General features: G+C 34.4%; 2 protein-coding genes across 2 annotated transcripts; one reads left to right on the plus strand and one right to left on the minus strand.

Moving 5' to 3' along the window:
• Positions 1-214: 214 nt before the first annotated feature.
• Positions 215-1,841, minus strand: LOC132630640 (uncharacterized). The gene is made up of 2 exons (XM_060346201.1): positions 1,066-1,841; positions 215-806 (listed from the first exon to the last, which is right to left on the minus strand). Exons 1-2 carry the CDS (start codon positions 1,839-1,841, stop codon positions 215-217), a joined length of 1,368 nt encoding a protein of 455 aa, XP_060202184.1.
• Positions 1,842-15,619: 13,778 nt separating this feature from the next.
• On the plus strand, positions 15,620-20,063 carry LOC132630921 (protein trichome birefringence-like 34). Its single transcript, XM_060346503.1, has 5 exons — positions 15,620-16,070; positions 16,757-16,934; positions 17,978-18,174; positions 18,494-18,652; positions 19,229-20,063. Exons 1-5 carry the CDS (start codon positions 15,667-15,669, stop codon positions 19,578-19,580), a joined length of 1,290 nt encoding a protein of 429 aa, XP_060202486.1. The 5' UTR covers positions 15,620-15,666; the 3' UTR covers positions 19,581-20,063.
• Positions 20,064-23,250: the final 3,187 nt, after the last annotated feature.

A 23,250-nucleotide genomic window follows, 5' to 3' on the forward strand; every position in this document is an offset into this window, starting at 1 on the left:
GCTCTTTCACCGCCGACTTTGTTGCATCCGAGTCATCAGGTAGTAGAAATGACCTGGGAACACTGAAATCATCCTCTTCCATATATGTCTTTGCTTCCCCTTCGGATCTGGCCAGATCAGCGTCCTGTGATTTCTATTTGGCATTTTTATATTTGTGCATGTCCTCGGGAATGGTTATCTTTAGTGTTTGAACCGCTTCTTCAACCGCGAACATTTATTTTGCTGCTGGTTGCTCTCCATGGATGTTTTTCACTCCCTCCAGGGTTGGGAATTTCAGCATCTGGTGCAAGGTCGAGGGTACCGCCCTCATGATGTGTAACCAGGGACTTCCGAGCAAGGCATTGTATCTCATCTCTCCATCAATGACATAAAACTTTATGTACTGAACAATGCCGGCAGCATTTACTGGTAGAGTGATTTCTCCTTTGGTAGTTTCGCAAGCCATATTAAACCCGTTGAGGACTCGAGTCGTTGGTATGATCTGGTGTCGCAGTCCTAGCTGTTTCACTACTTTCCATCGGATAATGTTGGTTGAACTACCTGGATAGATCAAAATACCTTTGAAATGAGTTTTATTTATAAGGACAGAAATAACCAAAGCATGATTGTGTGGTTGAATGATGCCCTCCACGTCTTTGTCGCTGAAGGATATAAATCCATCTGGTACATAGTCCCTGGTCCTCTTCTCTCGAGGTATTGAGAACTTCATCTTTTTCATCATCAGGCCTTGGGGTACTTCTACCCCACTGATGATCATGTTGATCACATGCTGGGGTTCCTCTGGTTCGGTCCTCTTGCTGGTTTCCCTGTTTTTGAAATGATTTTTTGCTCGTTCACTCAGGAATTCTCGGAGATGACCATTCTTTAGAAGTCGTGCCACTTCATTCCTTAGCCCTTTTACAATCGTCGGTCTGGTGCTTATGAATACCATGGTATTCACATATCAGGTTTGGATCCCATTGCGAGGGGTCGGTTCGCAGAGGCCTTGGCCATCTCACGCCTTCAATATGACCAATCGCAACTACCATGCCTACCGAGTCGACATTGAAGTTATATTCGGATAACCTCAGATTTTCACCGGTGTCGGACCTCCCAACAGATCTGTTTCTGAACTGTAAACCCCTACTTCCCGAACAACGATCGCTTCGTCTTTCACTTCTCGCTGTATTGGGGCCAGGACCACTTCTTCCCTTATTTGATCTGAAGGTAGACCTTCCGGGTTGAGAGTATGGATGATATCTATCCCTTGATGGTTGAAATTTCGTTTCTAACATCCTCTTCAGTCTGTCCAAATTTTTTATCCGATTAATTGGACCTGATGGAAGCCCAAGCTGATCATCCTCCACCCGTATCTTGGATTCATACCTGTTATGGACATCCGCCCAAGTAATAGCTCTGAACTCCAATAGGTTCTCTTTCAGCTTGAGGGAAGCGTTGGAGCTCCGGGGGTTAAGTCCCTTTGCGAAAGCTTGAGCCGCCCACTCATCAAGAACCGGGGGCAGCAAAATTCTTTCCCTCTGGAACCTTGTAACGAACTCTCTGAGCCGTTCGTCGTCTTGTTGGCAGATTTTGAATATGTCGGCCTTTCTAGCCTTCACTTTCCGGGCCCCGGCATGAGCCTTCACGAAGGCGCCTGTGAGCAGCTCGAATGATGGAATAGAGTACTGGGGCAGCATGCAATACCATTGCATGGCTCGCTTAGTCAATGTCTCACCGAACTTTTTCAACATCACCGATTCGATTTCATCATCCTCCAGATCATTGCCTGTTATGGCGCATGTGTAAGTGGTTATATGTTCTTGTGGATCCATTGTTCCGTCATATTTAGGAATATCTGTCATTTTAAATCTCTTCGGGATCAACTTCGGAGCCGCACTTGGCGGGAAAGGCCTCCGAACAATATACTTAGTTTCTGGCCTGGTCAGAATTGGAGGTGCCCCCGAAATTTGATCCACTCGGGAATTATAATCCTCCACCTTATTTTCGTTGGAGTCAATCCATTTAGACAGCGCCTCGAGCATCATTATCAGTTCGGACGGTTCGTTGGGCACAGGCCGTCCATGGTCACTGCTTATCTCCACTTCTCTCCTGGTCGGTGTTGTTACTCGGTTTGGCTCGCTACCTTGACCCCGTTGTTGTTCTTTTGGAGTTGGGATATGGCCTCTTGTTGTTGCAGCATAGTTATATGTTGTCCATGCAATAAATCATAAATCACCCATAAGTTAATCTCCTCTCCCGCGTCTCTGTTTGCCCTACGAGCAGTTCCCCTATTGACGGGCGTATCTCCACTATCATGAACGGCTACATTTGAGTTGGCGACACTCGCATCAGCAGGAGATCTTTGACCGGATCACTCAGTGGCATGATGTTCAACGATATCCCATTGTTGGGGTTATCGTCGTGGTTGTCATTATTCACGTTGTTTGCATTCGACATGTCGAAGTTAACCTGAAATCAAGAAAAAAGACAAAAGAACAAGTGAAAGTCGAGTTGCAACAAATCACCACTATTATCCTTAGCCCCACAGTGGGCGCCAAACTGTTTACCCCTTAAAAAGGTAACAATTGAATTTGTACGTGGTTTAAAGGATATGCGGTTTGATTCATTTATAGAACAGAAAAATAACAGTAACGAAATTAAGATTGCAAGTAGAAAGGTATAAGATAGCCTAAGTGTTGATTGCAATGAATGGCTCGGACCGGAGCCTGAGCTACTCGAACCAATCTGTGGGAATCCTTATCTCTTTTATGTTTTATAGAATCTTGAGAACAAGTTGTTTTAGTATGAGCGTGTAGAAGATGGTGAAAAACAGATGCCTTATGAGGATTTACTCCCCCCTATTTATAGTACAAGAATTTACATTCAACATGGTAACTAAATCAATCAAGGATAAGGATCCCCAAAATCTCGGGCTTGACAGCTGCTTGGCGTGCCTTGTGGAGTGAAATCCGCAACGGACCAGATTTCTCGCACTATCATCAACTGGACACACATCCTTCGGGAAATGCTGGGTTCGAATGCATGAGCCAGAAATGTTCCTATCCGGTTAGTCGAGCTCTATTATTTACTGCCCCTCGCTTTTCGTTCGGGCAATTGATCGTTGGGTCGGGAACGCAGACCCCGATTTTTACCGTATACAACCTAAATTACGAATTAAGAGTGCAAAAGGCTGATATGTACCGTAAAATAAACAAAATTTTATCGGTTTGCAAAATTAAAAATCAAAACCAAACCAAAAAGTATTTAGTTTTTTTCTCAATTTGATTCTATTTTTGATTTGGTTTGTTTTGATTTTCCGATTTTCGGTGTACACCCTACCTGTACATATGTGTAAATTTCCCAAAAGAATATGAATCCTTGTATTCGGGATCAAATTAAAAACCATCTAGCGATCATTCGAGTTCTTGACAAGCATATGAAGCGATCTTAATTACTTTTCCCTTGTTAATTCATGTGTTAATTAATAGGCAACTTCACATGAACCGCCTAATTAAGGATCCAAGAACTTCGTATCATATCAGATTTCCAACTTATAAAACTTGATTTCTTAGTTAGACTTAATAATTAAGTGAATTACTCCCTCGTCTCATATTACTCGGTCACTTTTCCTTTTGCACGCCCCTTAGGAAATCATAAATAAAAGATGTATTTTACTATCTTACCCCTATCTCTCTCTAACAAATACATTCTAATCAATATTGACTATTTTCAAGAACATTTAATAATAAGAGTAAGATGGAAAAGATTTAATTAATTTTTTTTTGGTTTTATAAATGAACAAGTATTTGGGACATATGTTTTTAGTAATATGCCCAAATAATATGGGACGGAGGGAGTACTTATTTCTCAAATTAGAAAGAGTTAGCACCTCAAAATTCTCCTAAATTATTCATGTTTTGTTTGTATAATATTTAAACTATAGGGTGTTATCAGGCAGATCCAGGATTTGATGCTTGTGAGTTCCAACTCATTTCAAATTTAAAAAATAAAGAGGCAAAACAAAGATCTACTATCTTAGGAAATCATAAATAAAAGATGTATTTTACTATCTTACCCCTATCTCTCTCTAACAAATACATTCTAATCAATATTGACTATTTTCAAGAACATTTAATACTAAGAGTAAGATGGAAAAGATTTAATTAATTTTTTTTTGGTTTTATAAATGAACAAGTATTTGGGACATATGTTTTTAGTATTATGCCCAAGTAATATGGTCGGAGGGAGTACTTATTTCTCAAATTAGAAAGAGTTAGCACCTCAAAATTCTCCTAAATTATTCATGTTTTGTTTGTATAATATTTAAACTATAGGGTGTTATCAGGGCGGATCCAGGATTTGATGCTTGTGAGTTCCAACTCATTTCAAATTTAAAAAATAAAGAGGCAAAACAAAGACCTACTACAGGTGATCAAGGAATTCGAACCCTTGACCAAAGGAAGCAAAGCTTTAAGAGTTATTTTTTGCCACTAGACCAACAACACACTTTGTTATTAGGTTCCCAAGTCCTAGTTTTATGTATTTGCTGGATTTTTCAATACAAATACAGAATCCGCACAAATACACGGGGTTCCCGCGAACCCCATATAATTAGCTAAATCCGCCCCTGGGTGTTATTGTTATCCTCCTGCAGTGACAAGTGGTATGGAGAGTGACATCACTCTTTTAATATGTTTTAATATTCGAACTTTTCAATTAAGTTTATTATTATTGAGTAAAGCTGGTTCTAATTTGCAATTTGGTTTACTATTATTGATTAAATTTTGTATTTTACTGTTATTTTAGAAATATGAGTTTTAAATTGGATTTGGAGTTATTAGATTATCCAATAAGAAAGAACAAAAAAGAAAAAAGTTGTTTTACGTTTTGATGTATATTTTCGGATTTTTTTTGTTAATTTATTAGTATTACTATTTTTTTAAAGTTATGTTTTCTAGTTGAGTTTATTATTATGATAAAATTCATTCGTAACATAACTAGATTAATTTTGTTCTTATTATTTTATTTATGTTACTATTATTTAAGGTTATGGGTTTCAATTAGAAGTTATTTGCAAAAGGTGTGGATATTTGAAGAAGAAATGAAGAATAAGAAAATAAGAAAAATAAAATAATGTAAAATGCCACATGAATGCTAATTTGGGCTTATATTCTGGCTCCAACACACTATAAAGTGAGTGGAGTTACTCTCCATGCAACTTGCATTGCAGGGGGTTTAGACAGAAAATGTTATAGCTCAAAGGGGTAGCAAGCCTCATAATTTAACTATTAAATTGATAAAACATGAATAATTTAGGAGGGGGAGGGGTTTAAGCTATTAATAGTTTGTTTGGCCAAGCTTATATTTCTCTCAAAAGTACTTATTTTTTAATGAGTGCTTATTTTAAAAAAGTGACGTGTTTGGCCAAGCTTTTTGGAGAAAATAAGTGTTTTTGAGGAGTAGCAGAAACAGTTTTTCAGAAGCTAAAAAAAAATAGCTTTTGAGAAAAATACACTTAGAATCACTTTTTAAAAGCTTGGCCAAACACTAATTGCTACTCAAAACTACTTTTTAAATTAATTGGCCAAACACAAACTGTTTTTAGCCAAAAGTACTTTTGAAAAAAAACACTTTTTAAAATAAGCTGATTTTAGAAGCTTGGCCAAACAGGCTATTAACTCAATTAGAAATGATCGACGAAAGTTGCCTAGCTAACTCATGGATTATAAATATCTTTTAATAGAATTTTATTTTCCAGTTTCTAATAGGGAAAAGGACAAAATGGCCATCCGGCCCAAACTATTGACAACCGGATGACCCAAGAAGCTTAAAAGACAATTTTAGCCTTTTTAAAATAATTCCATTTCATGGCCCTTTTTCAATTAATTTGGGCATATATATAGAAACTGTATCATTGTTGTATAGAAAATGTATCATACATACATAGGAACTGTATCATTGTTGTATAAAATATGTATCCCTAAAGCAAGTGTTTAAAAATGTATCATCGTTGTATAATTTTTGTTTAATAAATGTATAATCAACGTATACTTACTAATTATACATGTTTTGAGATATTTTTTGAAGGCCCAATCAACGTATACTTACTAATTATACACATATTGTACATGTTTTGGGATATTTTTTTCAGGCTAAATATGAATTTTTTTTTCGCCGACCTTTAGTGGCGACTTGTTGATCTTTTTGTAATGAATGGGCTGTTGCGCTAGCGCTTCGCAATAATTTGGGCTGAAGGGTCAACTCGCGGCATTAAGCCCAAACATGGGCCAAATAAATTTCGGATGGTCGTATAGTATCCTTTTCCCTTTCTAATACGACTCATTGCCCACAAAGCTAGATATCATTACTTAATGGGAAAAGGGTCAAAAGTATCCCTCTACTTTCATTTATCAGCTAGTTTTTATCCTCTGTTACAAGTTGAGGTTGTTCATACCCCTACCGTTATGAAAGTTAATAAAAATATCCCTCAATTTAACGAATTCCCCCAAATCAGCCTAAATTCCCCAATTTCACTTAAAATTACCCGATTTCCCTTTTAACCCGACCCAACCCACCTCCTAAAATAACCCATTCTTCCTTCTCTCTTCTCTCTTCTTCTTCATCTTTGTTTCAAGTGAGGCTACTATTTCCTTTTCTTCTTCATAGTCTTCATAACTTATACATTTATCTAAGTTTTGGCAAAAACATTAAACAAGTTTTTTTATACTTAACAAGAAAAAAAAAAGTTAATAGTTAATTTTCAGTTTATCAAATGTTTTTATTGCTTGATTTTTTATTTATTTTTTAAATCTGGTTTATATTGTCTTGTTAAAAAGTAAAGCCGGGTTTCCAAAAAATTGTGTTTGTATTTTATTTGTGAAAAATTGATCTCGGTGAAGAACAATTGCTTCTCGTTCAAATCGGAAAGGACCCGAAGCGTGTGACTAGTCAAACTGGTAAAATAGAAACGCAAAATCTCGTTGTAATCAAACCAAAATTGACCTTCGTTTCCTATTAGGACTTAGCAGAATTTGGTAAGTAAGAATGAGTTATTTTAGGAAGTAGTTTGGGTCGGATTAAAAAGGAAATTGGGTAATTTTCAGTGAATTGGGGAATTTAGGTTGATTTGGGGGAATCCGTTAAATTGAGGGATATTTTGTTAGGGAAAAGGGTCAAAAATATCCTTCTACTTTGTTTTAATGGCTAAAAATATCTTCCGAACTAATTTTGGGTCATTTATGCCCTTGCCATTATGAAAGTTAACAAATATACCCTTCATTTGACGGAAATCCCCAAATTGATTCAGATAACCCGATTTCATAAAACTTATTATCCTATTTTACCCGCCCCGATCCACTCATAAAATAACTCATTCTTCCTTCTCTCTCATATTTTCTCCTCTAGCTATCAAGCTCGTCGATGGGGACTTACTTTCTCTTTAGCCGTTGAATGATTCAAAAGTTAGTGTCATGTTTTAGGAGTTACCATTTTTATGTTTCAGTTAAGTCAACTTAGGAGTCCTAATTATGTTGAAATTAGTTAGGTAATGGGGTCAACTCTTTTAGCCATTACTTCAGGTCATAGGTTAGTGATAAGTTAGTGCTCTATTAATCTGCTTAGCTGGTTGCTCTGCAGTATTAACTATTTAAAGGTATGTACCGGTTGTTTCCAAAATGACTGTCAGTTGTTTTCGTCTTTCTTTGTTTTCCTTTCTAAGGGAAGAGCTTGAACAGAATTTCTATTTAATTAATGAATAACAGGTCTATAAATTATAGATGTTCGACAAAGATGAAATTTAATTAAAATGTTTTCTTGTTTCAAAAACCATTTCTTAATCTTCCTTCTGGTTATAATTGATGGAATCAAGTCCTTGATAGCTGGAGGAGAAAATATGAGAGAGAAGAAAGAATGAGTTATTTTAGGAGTGGGTCGGAGCAGATGAAATAGGAGAATGAGTTTTTTTTTTAATGAAATCGGTTATTTGAATCAATTTGGGAATTTCCGTCAAATGAAGGGTATATTTGTTAACTTTCATAATGGCAGGAGCATAAATGACCTAAAATTAGTTCGGAAGATATTTTTAGCCATTAAAACAAAGTAGAGGGATACTTTTTATCCTTTTCCCTTTTTGTTAACTTTGATAACGGCAGGGTATAAATAGCTCCAACTTGTAACGGAGGACAAAATTAGCTAATAAATAAACGTTGAGGGTATTTTTGACACTTTTCCTTCGTGCTTGTAGGCTGCAGCAAGTCAACTATTTATATTGTTTGTTTTGCGCCTAGTTTGCATGGCTATAAGCACTGTTTTAAGAGGCGGGGGCGTAAGGCGGGGCGTTTTACATATGCCTCGACGAGGCGTAAGCCCCGAGGCACGGGGCGTAAGCCCCATGGGTATTTAATTTTTAATATTTCATAAAATAATATAATTACAATAAATATTTTTAAATAGGTAAAATTACATAAAAAATAAAAGAAAACTGTAAATAAATGAAAAAATAATATTATATATATATATATATATATTAGATGTGTTTGATCCTGATCACAAAATACTAATTAAAGCAATCGATTATACACCACTTACAATTTGTATTTATATATAACATAACTTTACAAGTATAAACAATACAATGAAATAAAAGCTATTATGAAATGCAAATTAACTCTAACTTCTTAACTTTCAAACAATGAAAAGTCACAATTTCTTGAAACAATATTACTATCAAACTATCTATTTTATCTCCCTATAAGCAAACAATCAATAAAGCTTTATCAGTACTATAATTAAAATGTAACTCCTTCATGAATAAAAAAAAATTACTTTCAAATAGAGAAATAATAAAATATGACAATTTTGATACATAGGACAAAAGACCAAAGATAAGTGAAATGTACAATTCGGCTATGTAGTTTTAAAAGAAATATTAAGTGATATTCACCCTCACGATGTTCTCAAATAGTAAATATGCAATATTACGACTTGTTATTTGAGTTACACCTAATCTTCTTATTTCTATAGATGAAAAACTATTAAGCATCTTTCATTTGTTAAAGAATTATGAGGGTCAACGATTATAATTAAAGAATTTAATATATGATTTGTGTAAGAACTGTTAGGCGAGCCCCGAGCGTTGGGCGTTAGGAGTGTTTAGGGCGTACAGTCGGGCGCTTAGGGCGTAAGTCTCACAGGAACTAAGCCCCGCACGTGAGCCCCGAGACGTTTTGCCAGTGCCCCGCCCCGGGGCGAGCCCCGAGGCGAGTCCTGAAATTGTCTTTTAAAACACTGGCTGTAAGACAAATTACCAATATCTAAAACTTGTTTTCTTATACACGTAGCATCTCTACTATACTTTATAAATGCGAAATTTCCATAAGGCATCACATGCAACTCCGTGTAGTGGTAATATAGTTTGTTTTAGGCTTGTGGCAACACAACTTTAAGGAACATTACACGCTATCGGGGTCTAAGACTTATTTTTTATACATTTAATAGTTCAATCATATTTTATTATTGTGGAAATATTTGCGAAAAGTGTGAGCCGTTTGGTACTCAAAAAGGTTAAGGAAGCAGAGTAAAAGTGGTCTGAGAGACAGTTTTACCTAGAAGTACTAGGTTTTTTTTTTTTTAAAAAAAAAAAACTTTTATTTTATTTTATTACATAGGAGTGGGGTAGGGGAAGGGGATTACAACGTTGGGATCCGAATCTTTACCAACAAGATGAAAGTTCAGGTAGCCAACTAACTGAGTTACTAAATCCCTACTAAGTAGTACGTACTACTCAGAATTAATATTAATGATAAATTCTACGATTTTATCAAATAGTTTTTTAAAATCTAGATTAACATGCTTAAAAGCGTAAAGATTTGTTACATTATTATTAATGTTATTTAGCTTGTGATACTAGGTTATTTGTCATTTTACCAGATTATTAATAAATATTTTTATTATAGAGATTGATATGTTAATTACCTTATAAGTGGCCTGATAATTGTATGAATATTTTTTATATGAAATTACTCTTGATAATCCAAAGAAGTATTGTTTGTCTTTAATGAGCATAAAATCGTTCGTTCTCATGCAATTTAAACTCTAAAAATTTCCTATGTCTTACTTGGTACTTGCAATTAAATGCCAAATTCTACAGAACTAGATCTCTTGTATATTCTTTTCAGAAAAAAGTGGGAATCTACTTGAGAGTTAACACATAGGATTAGCAAACATTAATTGAAAATGAATTAAAAACGAGAAGACGAACTACTTATCAAATAGAGCACATATTATTTTGAAGTGACTGAGTAACTACTGCATTTGATATTTTGACCCAACACCTGCATAGTTTAAGATTTTTGCCATTTTAAAACAAAAGTTATTGTTCAATAGTCGTAAAAAAACATAAACTGTTAGTTGCTTGTCAAAGAATAGAAGCGAGACAATACTTTTTGCTATATTGATATGTACTTGTCGACTCACAAACAACGTATAGACTAAGATTTTCCATCACTCTCTCGCTCTTTTAATTTGAAGGCCATTTTTGTCTTTTTTAAATTGTAAGTTATACGTTCTTCTGGAAGATAACTTAACTCCAATTTTTGCAGAACAACTCTTTTCCCAAGGCACAACATAGTGTGGAATACGCCAATGTATTGACTATGATTACATGCTGAGCCTAGGTCTTAATTAGATTTTTATGTTTCAGTTTGAATGGAACAAAAGCAGCTAGCTAAGGAACTTTGGTTAATTTCAAGTATGGTTGTTAGACTTTATTAGCCATAGAAGTAGAGACAAAATATTCTTTGTCATGTTAAAGTAACTAAACTTTATCCAATTCGCATTAATAATTGGAATAGAAGAAAATGATCCTTCAATTTTTGGTTTACAAAAGCATCTGATGTTATCTTTCATTGATATCTTGTGAAAAATATCATAACTAATGTATAACATTTGTAACAAACCAGAAAGCAAAATCTTCATGATTTGGGACAAGTTTTGCTACTACTTTTTAGTTTTTAGTATTGGTCCTCCACTTGTGCATTTTAATCCCTGCTAGGAATATAATTCTTTGCACCCAAGGAAGCCAAAACCTCAATTATGTCCGGAAAATAAAATCCTTTTCACTTATCTGGAACTTTTGGGAACACCCATCACGCCAAATCCTCGATTTTTGGAGCCTAGAACTTTTTTAACCCAAAAATAATTTTTGGAACTAAACTAACCCTTTAAAAAAAACAAAAACAAATTAGGATTCACGTACAGAATCTGTGCGTGAAAGAGGGTACCTTTTTTTTTTTTTTTCTTTTTTTAAGCTATCAAAATCACGTTTTTTCCATACTTTGGGCAAAGATTAGTCATGTTTCAAAACCACAAAATATCAATATTTTATATAGAAATTAATTTATATATTTATGCGTACAATAACGTCGGCTCATCACATCAAGTATACCTAAACGTTTGGATCGTCGTTTTAGGGGTTATAAAGTACCCCGAAGTAAGTTTTGTTTGCTTGGAAACTTGTCATCTTTAGATCTAAGTGTCATATTTTATAGGGTTTTAATTTAAGTGTTTTGAAATAAAAATATTATATTAAAAAATAATTCATCAAATACGAGATGTTCAATCAAGGTATAATATATCTCATTCAATGCTCCCACCACGGTTTGATCCCATGTTGTTGGCATAAAAAAGAAGTAAGTAAAAAAGAGAGGCTAAACTACCAAGCCAAATTGGTGAAAGCAACAAAGTAAACACTTTTTATTTTTTATAATGTTCACTAATGCTAGCTAACTCGTTTTCATAAATTGAATTTCGAATCTCGAAATTGAAATTCAAAACATCATTACTACGGGATTAGCATCTCAAAATAGATTTTTTATCATTAGATTTTTACTAAAGAAGAATGCAAATTTTGCACAAATTTGGGGCAAAATTCAAATTGAATAGGATAACGGGCGTTTTTTGGAAAATCGGCTCGGCCAAACCGCCGAATACCCTAGTTCAAAAAAAAAAATAGCGTAAATCGGACATCCGAGCACAAAGTTATGACCATTTAAAGTTTCAACAATTTACAACTAGTTTTCTACCTATGTTCCTGTCCTTTTTTATTTACGTGAGTGAAAAGGCATATGTATACTTGATGTAATGAGCCGATATTATTGTACGCTAAAAAAAATATTAAGTTCTATATAAAATATTTATATTTCGACGTTTTGAAACGTGACTAATCTTCGGTCAAAGTACGGAAAAAAACTTAAAGATGACAAGTTTCCAAACTTACTTCGAGGCACTTTACAACCCCTAAAACGACGATCCAAACATATATGTATACTTGATGTAATGAGCCGACATTATTTTACGCTCAAAAAAATATGAAGTTCTATATAAAATATTTATATTCCGGTGTTTTAAAACGTGACTAATTTTCGGTCAAAGTATGGAAAAAAGCTTAATTTTGAGTTTGATTTCCAAAGAACAAAGATGACAAGTTTCCAAGTAAACAAAACTTAATTCGGGGCACTTTACAACCCCTAAAACGACGATCTAAACATTTAGGTATACTTGATGTAATGAGCCGACGTTGTTGTACGCAAAAACAATATATTAAGTTCTATAGAAAGTATTGATATTTCGGGGTTTTAAAACATGACTAATTTTTGCCCAAAGTATGGAAAAATCGTGATTTTGATAGCTTAAAAAAAAAAAAAAAAAAAGATACCCTCTTTCACGCACAGATTAAAGGTCCCTTCTCACATAGATTATGTGCGTGAAGCCTAGTTTGGTTTTTTTTTTAAAGGGTTAGTTTAGTTCCAAAAGTTATTTTTTGGATTAAAAAAGTTCCGGGTCCCGATTTATGCTAAAAATCCAATATCTTTCATAGTAAAGTCAATAAATTTATTGAGTTGCATTAAAGTAACTAAATTTTACTTATTATTTCAGTTTAACGCTTTGAATATACCCACTCTAATATTTTCTTTAGTACTGTTAGGACGCAAGTCATCTAGACGCTAGAGGTAAATTAATAATTTCAATAACTGCATGCCTAATTTATTTTTATTAAAAAATTGTAGCTTATAATTTAACAACATTTTCAATGGAATCACACAAAACTTACGTATTTTTTAGGAGGATTATAGAAACCATTGCTATATAAATGACCCCTTACACATTATTCATGAGTTTCAATATCTTTATACACAGCCACAGGTACTTTCCATGTGCGGTAGACAGTTATATTTATATAGTGGATGGATTAGATTTAGAGATTTTAACCACTCCCCACCTAATATGCAATCCAAATAGTTCATTTGTTAACAAATCAAAACTAGAATCACGGTAAACCAAAGCTAATTTGGTTTTCTGTACCTAAAACAGCCCTCTAATTTTGGCACTAATTATCCTGTCATGTTCCAAAATTAATCTTAACCAGGACATTTAAGTATTATAAGCTCGACATTTTCCAAAGGTTAAGTGCATTGCCCACAACCTGACCCTCTAGCATCTTCCATAAAAGATGAAACTCTTTTGCACCATCCATCACCTAGAATTCTAGATAAATGTAAATAACCTTTAATAAAACTATTGACATGGAAAATATAAATTACCTGATACAACATGTTAAAATACACGTATTGTATTAAAAATGTTATAAAACTATTAAATACGTAACAGATAAATAATCTTCACATGGAATCAATTTTGTTGAATTTCTGTATTAATTAAGTATTTTTTTTCCACCCGGCATTCAATAACCGCATTGGAAAAGGATTGGATTTGCATAGTGTGAGGCCCATTTAAGGGAAAAAGTGCTAAGGGGATTTTTTTTATAATCTAGAGCTCGAACCTGAGACATCTGATTAAGATGGAGGGATCCTATCCGTCCCACATCAATCCTTTATTAATTAAGAAATTCCTTCTTATTCTAGTGCTACTTTTCAAATTTAAATTTAAGATTAGCTTTTGGTTGTAATGATGAAACTTCCTACAGAAGCGACCAAATTAACGAACGAGATTCTATATTTGGAAAGAGTACATAGTTCTGAGTAATCTTAAAAACAGAAAGAAGTCACCAGGCCAGTTTGAACTTTAGGATAAATGGATAATCCACGGACAAAAGTTTCTCAATTGATATCCCTTCAACGTAACTCTACGGTACCAGCGTTCATTTATTTTAAGATACTCTCAGAAGTTGGGTTTCACATAAAAATTTTAAGCCTTCCAAGTCATATGCTCTCTCCGGTTCAAAATAGTATCCACTTAGCCTTTTGTACACGGGCAATTCGCAGGAATGTCCTTATTTCGGAGTGGCCTTTAATTTTTGCCCCTCAAATTACTGGTCTTTAACTTTTACCCTTTGGCTAAAAAGGTGGCCGAAAATACCCTGACATTTTGGGTTCGAACCCCAGCAGAGTCCAAAAAAAAAAAAATCACAAGAAAAGATTACATAGTAAACTATGCCTATTCGGGTAAAGTTAAGCCTTAAGGCATAATTCTGTAGAAATTACGTTATCCTACAGAACTATCCTTAAGACATACTTTCTATTAAGTTACCCCTTGTCCGGCATACTACAGAACTTCACCCCGAATAGACATAGTTTTTATGAAAATCCTGCCTTGCGAATATATATATATATATATATATATATATATATATATATATATATATATATATATATATATATTTAACTCTGCTGGGGTTCGAACCGAATCTCTGATTTTGTAGACGCGCGAATAAGGGTACTTTGACCCACAAATTTTCATTAAATGAGAAGTAAAGGCAAAATTTAAAGACCCCCGATTTGAGAGGCAAAAATTAAAGACAAGTCCATATGAAGGGCAATCCGCGCAATTTTTTGTTTGCACACCCCTTCAGAAAATACTAACTCATAGAAAAAAATATATATTTTGACTAAAATACCCTCAATTAAATTCTACTTGATTAAAGAAAAACTCACTTATCTAAATATGAGTAAATTTTTTTTTAAAAAAAATTATTGATTATGTAAAGTGACACTTATTTTGGACCAAGACAAAAAGACCAAGTGGACACTTATTATGAACCGAAGGGAGAACCCTTTCATAGTTTATACGCTGTTCGAGGACATTTCATTTTTTTCAAATTCACTATCAACAGAATTAAAATTACGCTAATTACCTTTTATTCTTTAAATTTCAGAAAGACAAAACTGTTTAAGTAATTTCATCTCATTTGTCTAAATGTTGGTACCAGTAGAGTTATTTGATATCTGTGATGGTGGAAAATAGTAAATACCCGCCGATTAATTAATTAAGATGCGCGCAAACTGATCCGATCTGGACACCATTGTTATAAAAACCTTTATTGAAAAACAAAAAGTGATGCTTCATAGTGTATTTCTCCAGCCTAGAACAATATTTTATTCCTCCATAAAAATAATTGACATGGCCAAATTATTAAATTTGGGAAAAGCATGACTTTGAAGTAACATGACCAGCTTGCTTTGGCTGATCAACTACCAAGAATGCAGTTCCACTTACTCCATATCCCAATTGTTTCATCATTTGACAACCCTTGAAAGTTCTTTCTCACCAAACGCACTTCTGCTAATAATCCTCAACTAAAAAAAGAAAACAAATATAATTACTATAGAGCATAAAAGGACCAATGAACATAGACTCCTTCGCCACATTTGAAGAAAAAAAATTAGTAACATCATGGCTAAAAGTCACCAGTTACTAGTTTCAGTTCCAGCAGGAAATGCTCCTGTTTGGGATATCAAATGCAGTTTCCATTCCCTTATTGTTCTTTTAATCGTTTCTCTCGTGGCCGGAGTCGTTTACTTGACCGGAGAGAGTGGCCGGTTCTTGTTTGAAGATAATAATAGTAATAGTAATAGTAGTTTGGCTAGGGGAAATCATGAAAATGAGTCTTTGTCATCTTCAAATAATAAGTGTAATTTGTTTTCTGGGAAGTGGGTTTATGATAACAAGTCATATCCTTTGTACAAGGAACAAAATTGCAAGTTCATGTCTGATCAGTTAGCTTGCCAGAAGTTTGGAAGAAAGGACTTGAACTACCAACATTGGAGGTGGCAACCTCATCAGTGTGATATACCAAGGTTTTTTTTCTTCACTTGCTCCCTTTATCTTTCAATTATCATCCAGAAAAAGAAAAGACTTTTCTCTTCATGTTATTACATAATTCTCCTATGAAGGTTTCACATGGACTAACAAGTCTGAATAAAGGTGGATTACGGTATGTTAACAGGTTAGGATAAAATTAAAGCAGGTTAATTACAAACTGAGAATTCATATAGACCCCCTACTAATTTAGTTTGAAACCTAGTTGATATGATATATGTTACTTACGTTGTTCCTATTTTCACATGCAAAAAGAAGAGCTTAATAATTGTGAAATGATTTTGACAGTATAAAGATTTTTCTACTATTAGTGTATTTTAACCTGTTATAAGGGGTAAACTACCTTATTTTTCATGTTACTACTCTCACTCTTTATTGATGGTATCCGCTAGTTATCTTTTAGAACTTGATAGTGTAAAAGCTATTTCTAATGTATAAAAGTACTAGTTGAGAAATAGGGAAAACACATGGGAGTGGCATTAAGAACTAGTATGACTTTATAAAAGACTTTGTAAAGTAGACGAGCTATAATTTTGTTTTTATGTTTAGCTTAGTCTCTTTTTGAAATATGCACGTGATCATGATATGTATTCTTTTTTCTCTTTGGTATTTTTGGATATAGTATTTTTGAGCTTTGGGTGGAATGTTTTTCGTCTTAAAAAAGGTTCAATGCCACAGCATTACTGGAGAAACTGAGGAATAAAAGGCTTGTATTCGTTGGAGATTCATTGAACAGAGGCCAGTGGGTTTCCATGGTTTGCTTGATAGATACAGCAGTTCAATCTTCACTTAAATCCATGCACTACAGATACAATGCTTCCTTGATCATTTTCAAAGTTAAAGTAAGAGATGAAAAAAATTCATTCTTCTCTAATTCTTAACTACAAAAGAACTGCCAATATTTGCAAGTTGCACTTTGTTGTTTTGTGAAGTTATTTTTCATATCTTTCATGTGTTTTTGATAGATCAACAGCATGCTTTTAGCGGTCCCATGTCAGGAGTCAATATCTTACTCCAGTCAAGACACAATGTTGAAATTTTATAAGGATACTGAAACTAATTAGGCAATTACATAAATATACCTTAAAACTAATATTTAATTCATTTATTCTATATGTTTACGTGTCATATGTTACATTTGACGGTCTGACCAATTCTTAAGAAAAATCTTTAACCTTAACTCTTCGAAGTTTAGAAAAATAAAAGTTTTCTATTATTATATTAGCATAGCAGTCCTATGGAATCATTAAGTTTCAAGACGAGATAATATATCATAAGAGTAGTTTAGTAGCAATCAGATTTCATAGTTGGCTGCAAAGTCAATTTGGAATGTCTTAATTTGAGGTAGAAGCGTCTAATCACACTCATAATTAATTTGTCTCCCACTAATACTATCAATTATGGTAAATGTCTTGCTTACCAAATCAAGAACTGTTGTGAAAGAGAGAGCCAATATGAACCCAATTGATATATGAATTTAAGTTTGAGTGTAACTTCTGAATCTATAGATTAATTTATTTATATTTGGTACATATATCTATATATTAACAGTGTAAACATATTTAAATTATCAGAATAGATAAAAGATTATTAAAAGGCGACCATCCGCAACGATTATTATGAGTAATCTGAAAAAATATGGCAAACAGACAAATTACTAAAACAGAGCAAAATATACTGACAATTTTAAACTATATACAGGTCAAATTTTCTAATTTTTATATATGACAGTGCTCTTAAAAGGGCAGCCGGTGCACAAAGCATCTTGCGTTAGCAGGGTTCGTCAAAGGACCGCAACCCAAAGAGTGTGATGTACACAACCAAACATAATGCAAACATTAGTGTCTTAATATATTTGAAATCTTACAAATGAATGCAAATACAGGATTACAATGCAACAATAGAGTTCTACTGGGAACCATTGTTGGTGGAATCAAACTCAGATGACCCCGTGCACCATCGTCTCCCTGAACGAATTGTTAGAGCCAATTCCATTGAAAAACATGGTAGCCGTTGGACTAATGCTGATTTTATTGTCTTCAATACTTACCTTTGGTGGAGACGACCCCATATCAAAGTCTTGTAAGTAAATATATACCATTTCCTCTTCGTATTATTTGTCTTTTAAAATTTTCGCACAGCCTTAAAGAAGACATTGAATAGCCTAACCTAAGATTTTTATCTAAATTACCCTTTATTTCTCCCTTAAACATCTCAAATAACACTCCGGTTATTGGAATAGTAAGGGTAATTTTGAAAAAATAAAAGTAATAAGTGACTTCTATTTTTCTAAAAACATCAACTATTTCGAAACAAATTCAGTTGGCCACACAAACTAATGTTTGAAACCTGAGAGAGTATCTTTTGACAATTTGCAATCCTTTTACTACTCTTTATACAGGTGGGGTTCATTTGAGAGGTCTGATGGAATTTACAAAGAAGTAAAAATGTTACGAAGCTATGAAATGGCCTTAAAAGCTTGGGCTGATTGGTTGGAAATCCATGTCAATCGCACCAAAACCAAGTTGTTCTTCATGAGCATGTCACCAGTTCATGAAAGGTAATTCAGAACACTCTTGCTCTTCAATTTCGTAAGTCTTTGGTTTTACTTCGAAAGTTAGTTTTAAAGTATTAAATGAACTATTCTTACCAACATTTTCCAACACTCTATGACAAGTTCCGACTCTACTTCAACCGATCGACCACCTTTTTTGTCCTTTCTAAAGCACTATAAGCTAAAAAGTATTGTATCTATAAGCTGGTTTGACTGGCTTATAAACTTATTGAAACAAATTCATAGATCACAGGGTCGTTCATTCTGGAGTACGTATTCGTTCCCTTACCAATATTATTGCTAGTATTATTTCTTTTACTCCGGTTATCTTATACTATTTCTACTGTCAGTGCATTTTTTCTTCATATTTTCATCAATCATCATAGCTTTTGACTCTTTAATTTCTTTCAAACTTGCCGGGGTTCACCGGAGACAACCTCTCTACCCCACCCTCCCCATACCCCACTTGTCGGACTATACTGGGTATGTTGTTGTTGTTGTTGTAAAGGGTCATTCAATTGCCCCACCAACATTGAATCATCCGCATCAGTCCTTTTCTTAAGCGTCTTATTCATATCACAGGGCCGAAGAATGGGGCAAAGCAAAAGGTGAAAATTGCTACAGTGAGACAGAGCAAATACAAGAAGAGGGATACCAAGGAAAGGGATCAGATCCAAAGATGATGAAAATAGTTGAATCAACTATGCATGACCTCGAACAAAGAGGATTAAATGTTCACTTAATCAACATAACACAGCTATCAGAGTACAGAAAAGAAGGCCACCCTTCTATTTATAGGAAGCAATGGGACTATCTTACTGAAAAACAGATTGCAAATCCAAGCAGTTATGCAGATTGTATACATTGGTGTCTTCCTGGAGTTCCTGATGTTTGGAATGAGCTTCTTTATGCATACATCTTTAATAACTACTGAGAGTTAAAAGAAACTCGGGATTTGTAAAGTTTTTTTTCTTTTACACCATTTTACCAAAAGAATCAAAATGGTTCTTCATTTAGCCCATAGCCCCATATGACTTTACCCTGGAACAAAACGTAGCATGTGGGGCTTTTTTTTTTTTTTTTTTTTTTCTCTCTTTGTGGTTTTGTTGAAATCCAAGATTGTAAGTGGTCTATTTGGCAGTTGCATATAAGTAACAAACTCACAATTGCTATAAGATTTTCCTCTTTCCTTAAGAAATCAATTTTTTGAGATTGAGAAAATGATGTACGCTTCATTATTTAGGTTTCGATTTGGATTTTATGGTCGACTATTCTGTTATACTTCATATTTAACTCTTTATTCTGTCTTATTTATTTTTCCAAAATTTGGTGGATTAATTAAGAAAAAATAAAACATTGTTTTTAGTTGTTTTAGAAATCTAGAAATGTAGCTGGAGTTGCTAGAGTCTGGTAATTTTCTTGGGCTTATGACCAAAGAAATACTTCTAGAAAAAAAATAAAAGAAAAGGGAAATCTAAAAGTCTTCCTAAATTAAATGTGTCCACAAGAAACTCAAACTCGCATTCCAGTCATTTGTCTTTCTAAAATGCTTTACTAATGTCTCTGCTGTTGAAAGGAGATATGCAAGTTACTTCAGTTTATATTTTAAATTTCTAGTAAACATTACTATAAGGGGGTCAAAATTATCTACCTTCCACTTTCAAGAAAAAGAAAAAGAAGATGGAAAAATATAAGAAAGCCAATTGTAGATAGAACTTTCCTCCTAAGTTTTTCCAGTCTCTGCATGATGGTAGAAAATAAGTTTCCAAAAAGACTTACATGTGATATAATATCCGAATTCCAGCAAACATACGGAGCCAGAAAGCGTTTAGATGAACAATGTGAATGATCAAAATTTAATTAATAGGTTAAATTTTCAGTTGCTTCGCCTACACAGAGATTACAAATGTTATCTCTTGATCCTTTGATGAGATAGCAAAAACAAAACCTGCAAAAACTTCATTGTTTAAGCTGGGTACAAATTAGACAAACACCAGAGATTTCAACATTGAGTTCTACTGAACGTACAACCCTTGGATTCATTAATCAGGAACATCATGTAGTGCGTCAATGGCATAATTCTGGATGGATAGATGCAAAGAGCCACAGACCATAAGAGAAAAAAAAATCTGTTTATGTAGTAGTAAATTAACGATCTGAGATATCTTTATGCAACAGAACCCTTAATAACAGAGGATTTTCTGAACGTTTAACGTATAAATGTCATTTGAAGTTAGAAGGATAATGAATAAACAATAAGTTGATTCCAGAAAATAAGAAGTTCAATACTGGTGGCTATGAGGAAAATTACATACTGTAAGTAGTTTACCCCCATACTCACCATAGACCCTACAAGATTAGAGTTTATTGGTGCAAATGAATCAGTTCCTATGCATGGTGAGGCGCGAAGCTGATGACCATCAAGGTTTCTAATTCATTAGTTGAATCCAACGTAGCTGTGGATCCATCAGCTACAAATATCCACTGCTTCTTGTAATTACCTTGCGTACACAGCTGGCTCACAAGAATAACCACTGCAGCGATAACAAACTCCCTGAGTGAATCAAAGCAACAAAATAAGTGAACAGTGAAGTTTCTTGCTTCAGGAGCACAAGTATTATACCAAGATATTACCGCAACTTAACATACTAACTTCACTCAATTTACACAATGGAACTGATTGGCGAGGACGAAAACAAGGCCTGCAGGGACAGGTATCAGGTGCATAAATTTGTGCAGTAAAAGCATGGAAGCAGCAGATACTTACTCAAAATGCCAACTGACAGAGGAGACAAAGTCAGCCATTAATGCCAACTGACAGAGGAGACAAAGTCAGCCATTTGGCTGTGGACCCTTTTCTTGCAAGTAAAGGGTGCTTGAGTCTGAGCTTATCGGTGTAAGCCCTGTAACAGCAATGCCTGACCCTCTGCAAGCTTGGCTTGCTATGCAAAACAAATCAGTTAGAAATGGAACTAGCACAGAGTTGAGAAATATATTGGCAAAATGACGGGATTTAAGGTTAAAGAAAGACGAAGTCAGATAAACAAGAGAATATTAAATTCCAATTTCAGTACCTCCTTCTCAGTTGGATTCCATATTGTAATTAAGCCTTTCTGTGGGCAGCACTTCAATGCAGTATTTTTCTAGTCCATCCAACAACTCTAACTCGCATAAAAGGAGTAATGTCTCTTTCGGCAGGTCGGACTGCCTCAACGCCTGAAAAGTGATGAGAAAGGAATCATGACTAACCTCCTCCGGCTAAAATGAGTGTAAAAAAAGCACCACCAACTTTGCATGATAGGATGCCAACGAATTCAACTATTCTAGAGTCATCTCTGCCATCAGAAGTTCTGGTTCTGCATCTACTCAAGTATCTTTAAAATTTTAGCCCCTTCTTCGCTTCATAGTCGCTTCCAACAGAGGCGCCTCTGTTTTCCCTTTTAGATTCTAAGATTTTTCCCTCCACAACTCTAGAGCTTCTAGCTTGACAACTCAAAAATATAGGTCTTATCAGTAGAAATCACAGATGCTCATAAATAAAACCAATCAAACAGTAATGAAATAGAATTACATAAAAATTGGAGTTGTACTGGAAAATACAACAAATCCAAGAGATAGGCATGCTGTAACAGAAAGACACTCCATCCTAGAACATCATTTTCTTAATATATATGAAGGAAAAAAAGGTGACAGGCAAAACTATGACATAGCACGCAAAAGGTGTTGGTTTCTTTATTGGAAAACTCACAAGCTTGATTATTGTTACAGAAGCTTATGACACTTTATGAAAATTTCTACATCATAATTTCGAAGAATTGGCTCAAGTGCTTGCTTGCACTATCTTTCAGAGAAGGAAAAGCCAGCACCAGCTTTTCATAACTAGAGCTGGATTAAACTTTTTAGTATTGAGCAAACTTTACATTTGTACTATTTGTTTACTGTCACTTCTTATCATTCTTTATTGTCAACCCACAAGACCAACAATTAGAACCAGCTGCTAAATCCACCATTATCAACCACCACACTTTACTACCTAGTCCTTGCGCAAGTCATATGTATAAACAATGACACAAACAAACATATTTATGTGTTATGCATAATTTATTTAAAATAGCATCAGGTACCCAATAGATTGGATTTAACAGATATTGGGAATTCGACTGCATTTAACTATGTCATACTGGTCTGGTGGAGGATGCTAAGCAATTGTTTACAAGTCCAGACAATTCATTCCCATTAAAATTGAAGGCTTACTAAAGCAACTTCAACTGGAGAGTTGTATTATAGGCCTCGTTCAAGAACTATCTAAGCCTAATCCCCACGCAGCATGCACACAATGGAGGGAGAGAACATTAACCGCTTGAGTTGTATGAGAATACGTTTACCACCCTCTATCTTTTCGGATCCTTTCATATGTTAACTCTTCTTCGCATTCATCTAACTATTCTCCTCCATCTGATTTAGCTTTTTTCTAATAACATGCAAATTTTATTGATTTATTTGTTGTTATTCGTTCAGCTAAAGTGCAAGTTATTTTCTTTCGATCCTTTGCCTAATGAAAAAAGAGATACTATCAACACTAACCTCATGCAATCATGCTTATA

The sequence above is a fragment of the Lycium barbarum genome, chromosome 3, assembly GCF_019175385.1.
Source record: "Lycium barbarum isolate Lr01 chromosome 3, ASM1917538v2, whole genome shotgun sequence".
In the NCBI taxonomy this organism is placed as follows: Eukaryota; Viridiplantae; Streptophyta; class Magnoliopsida; order Solanales; family Solanaceae; genus Lycium; species Lycium barbarum.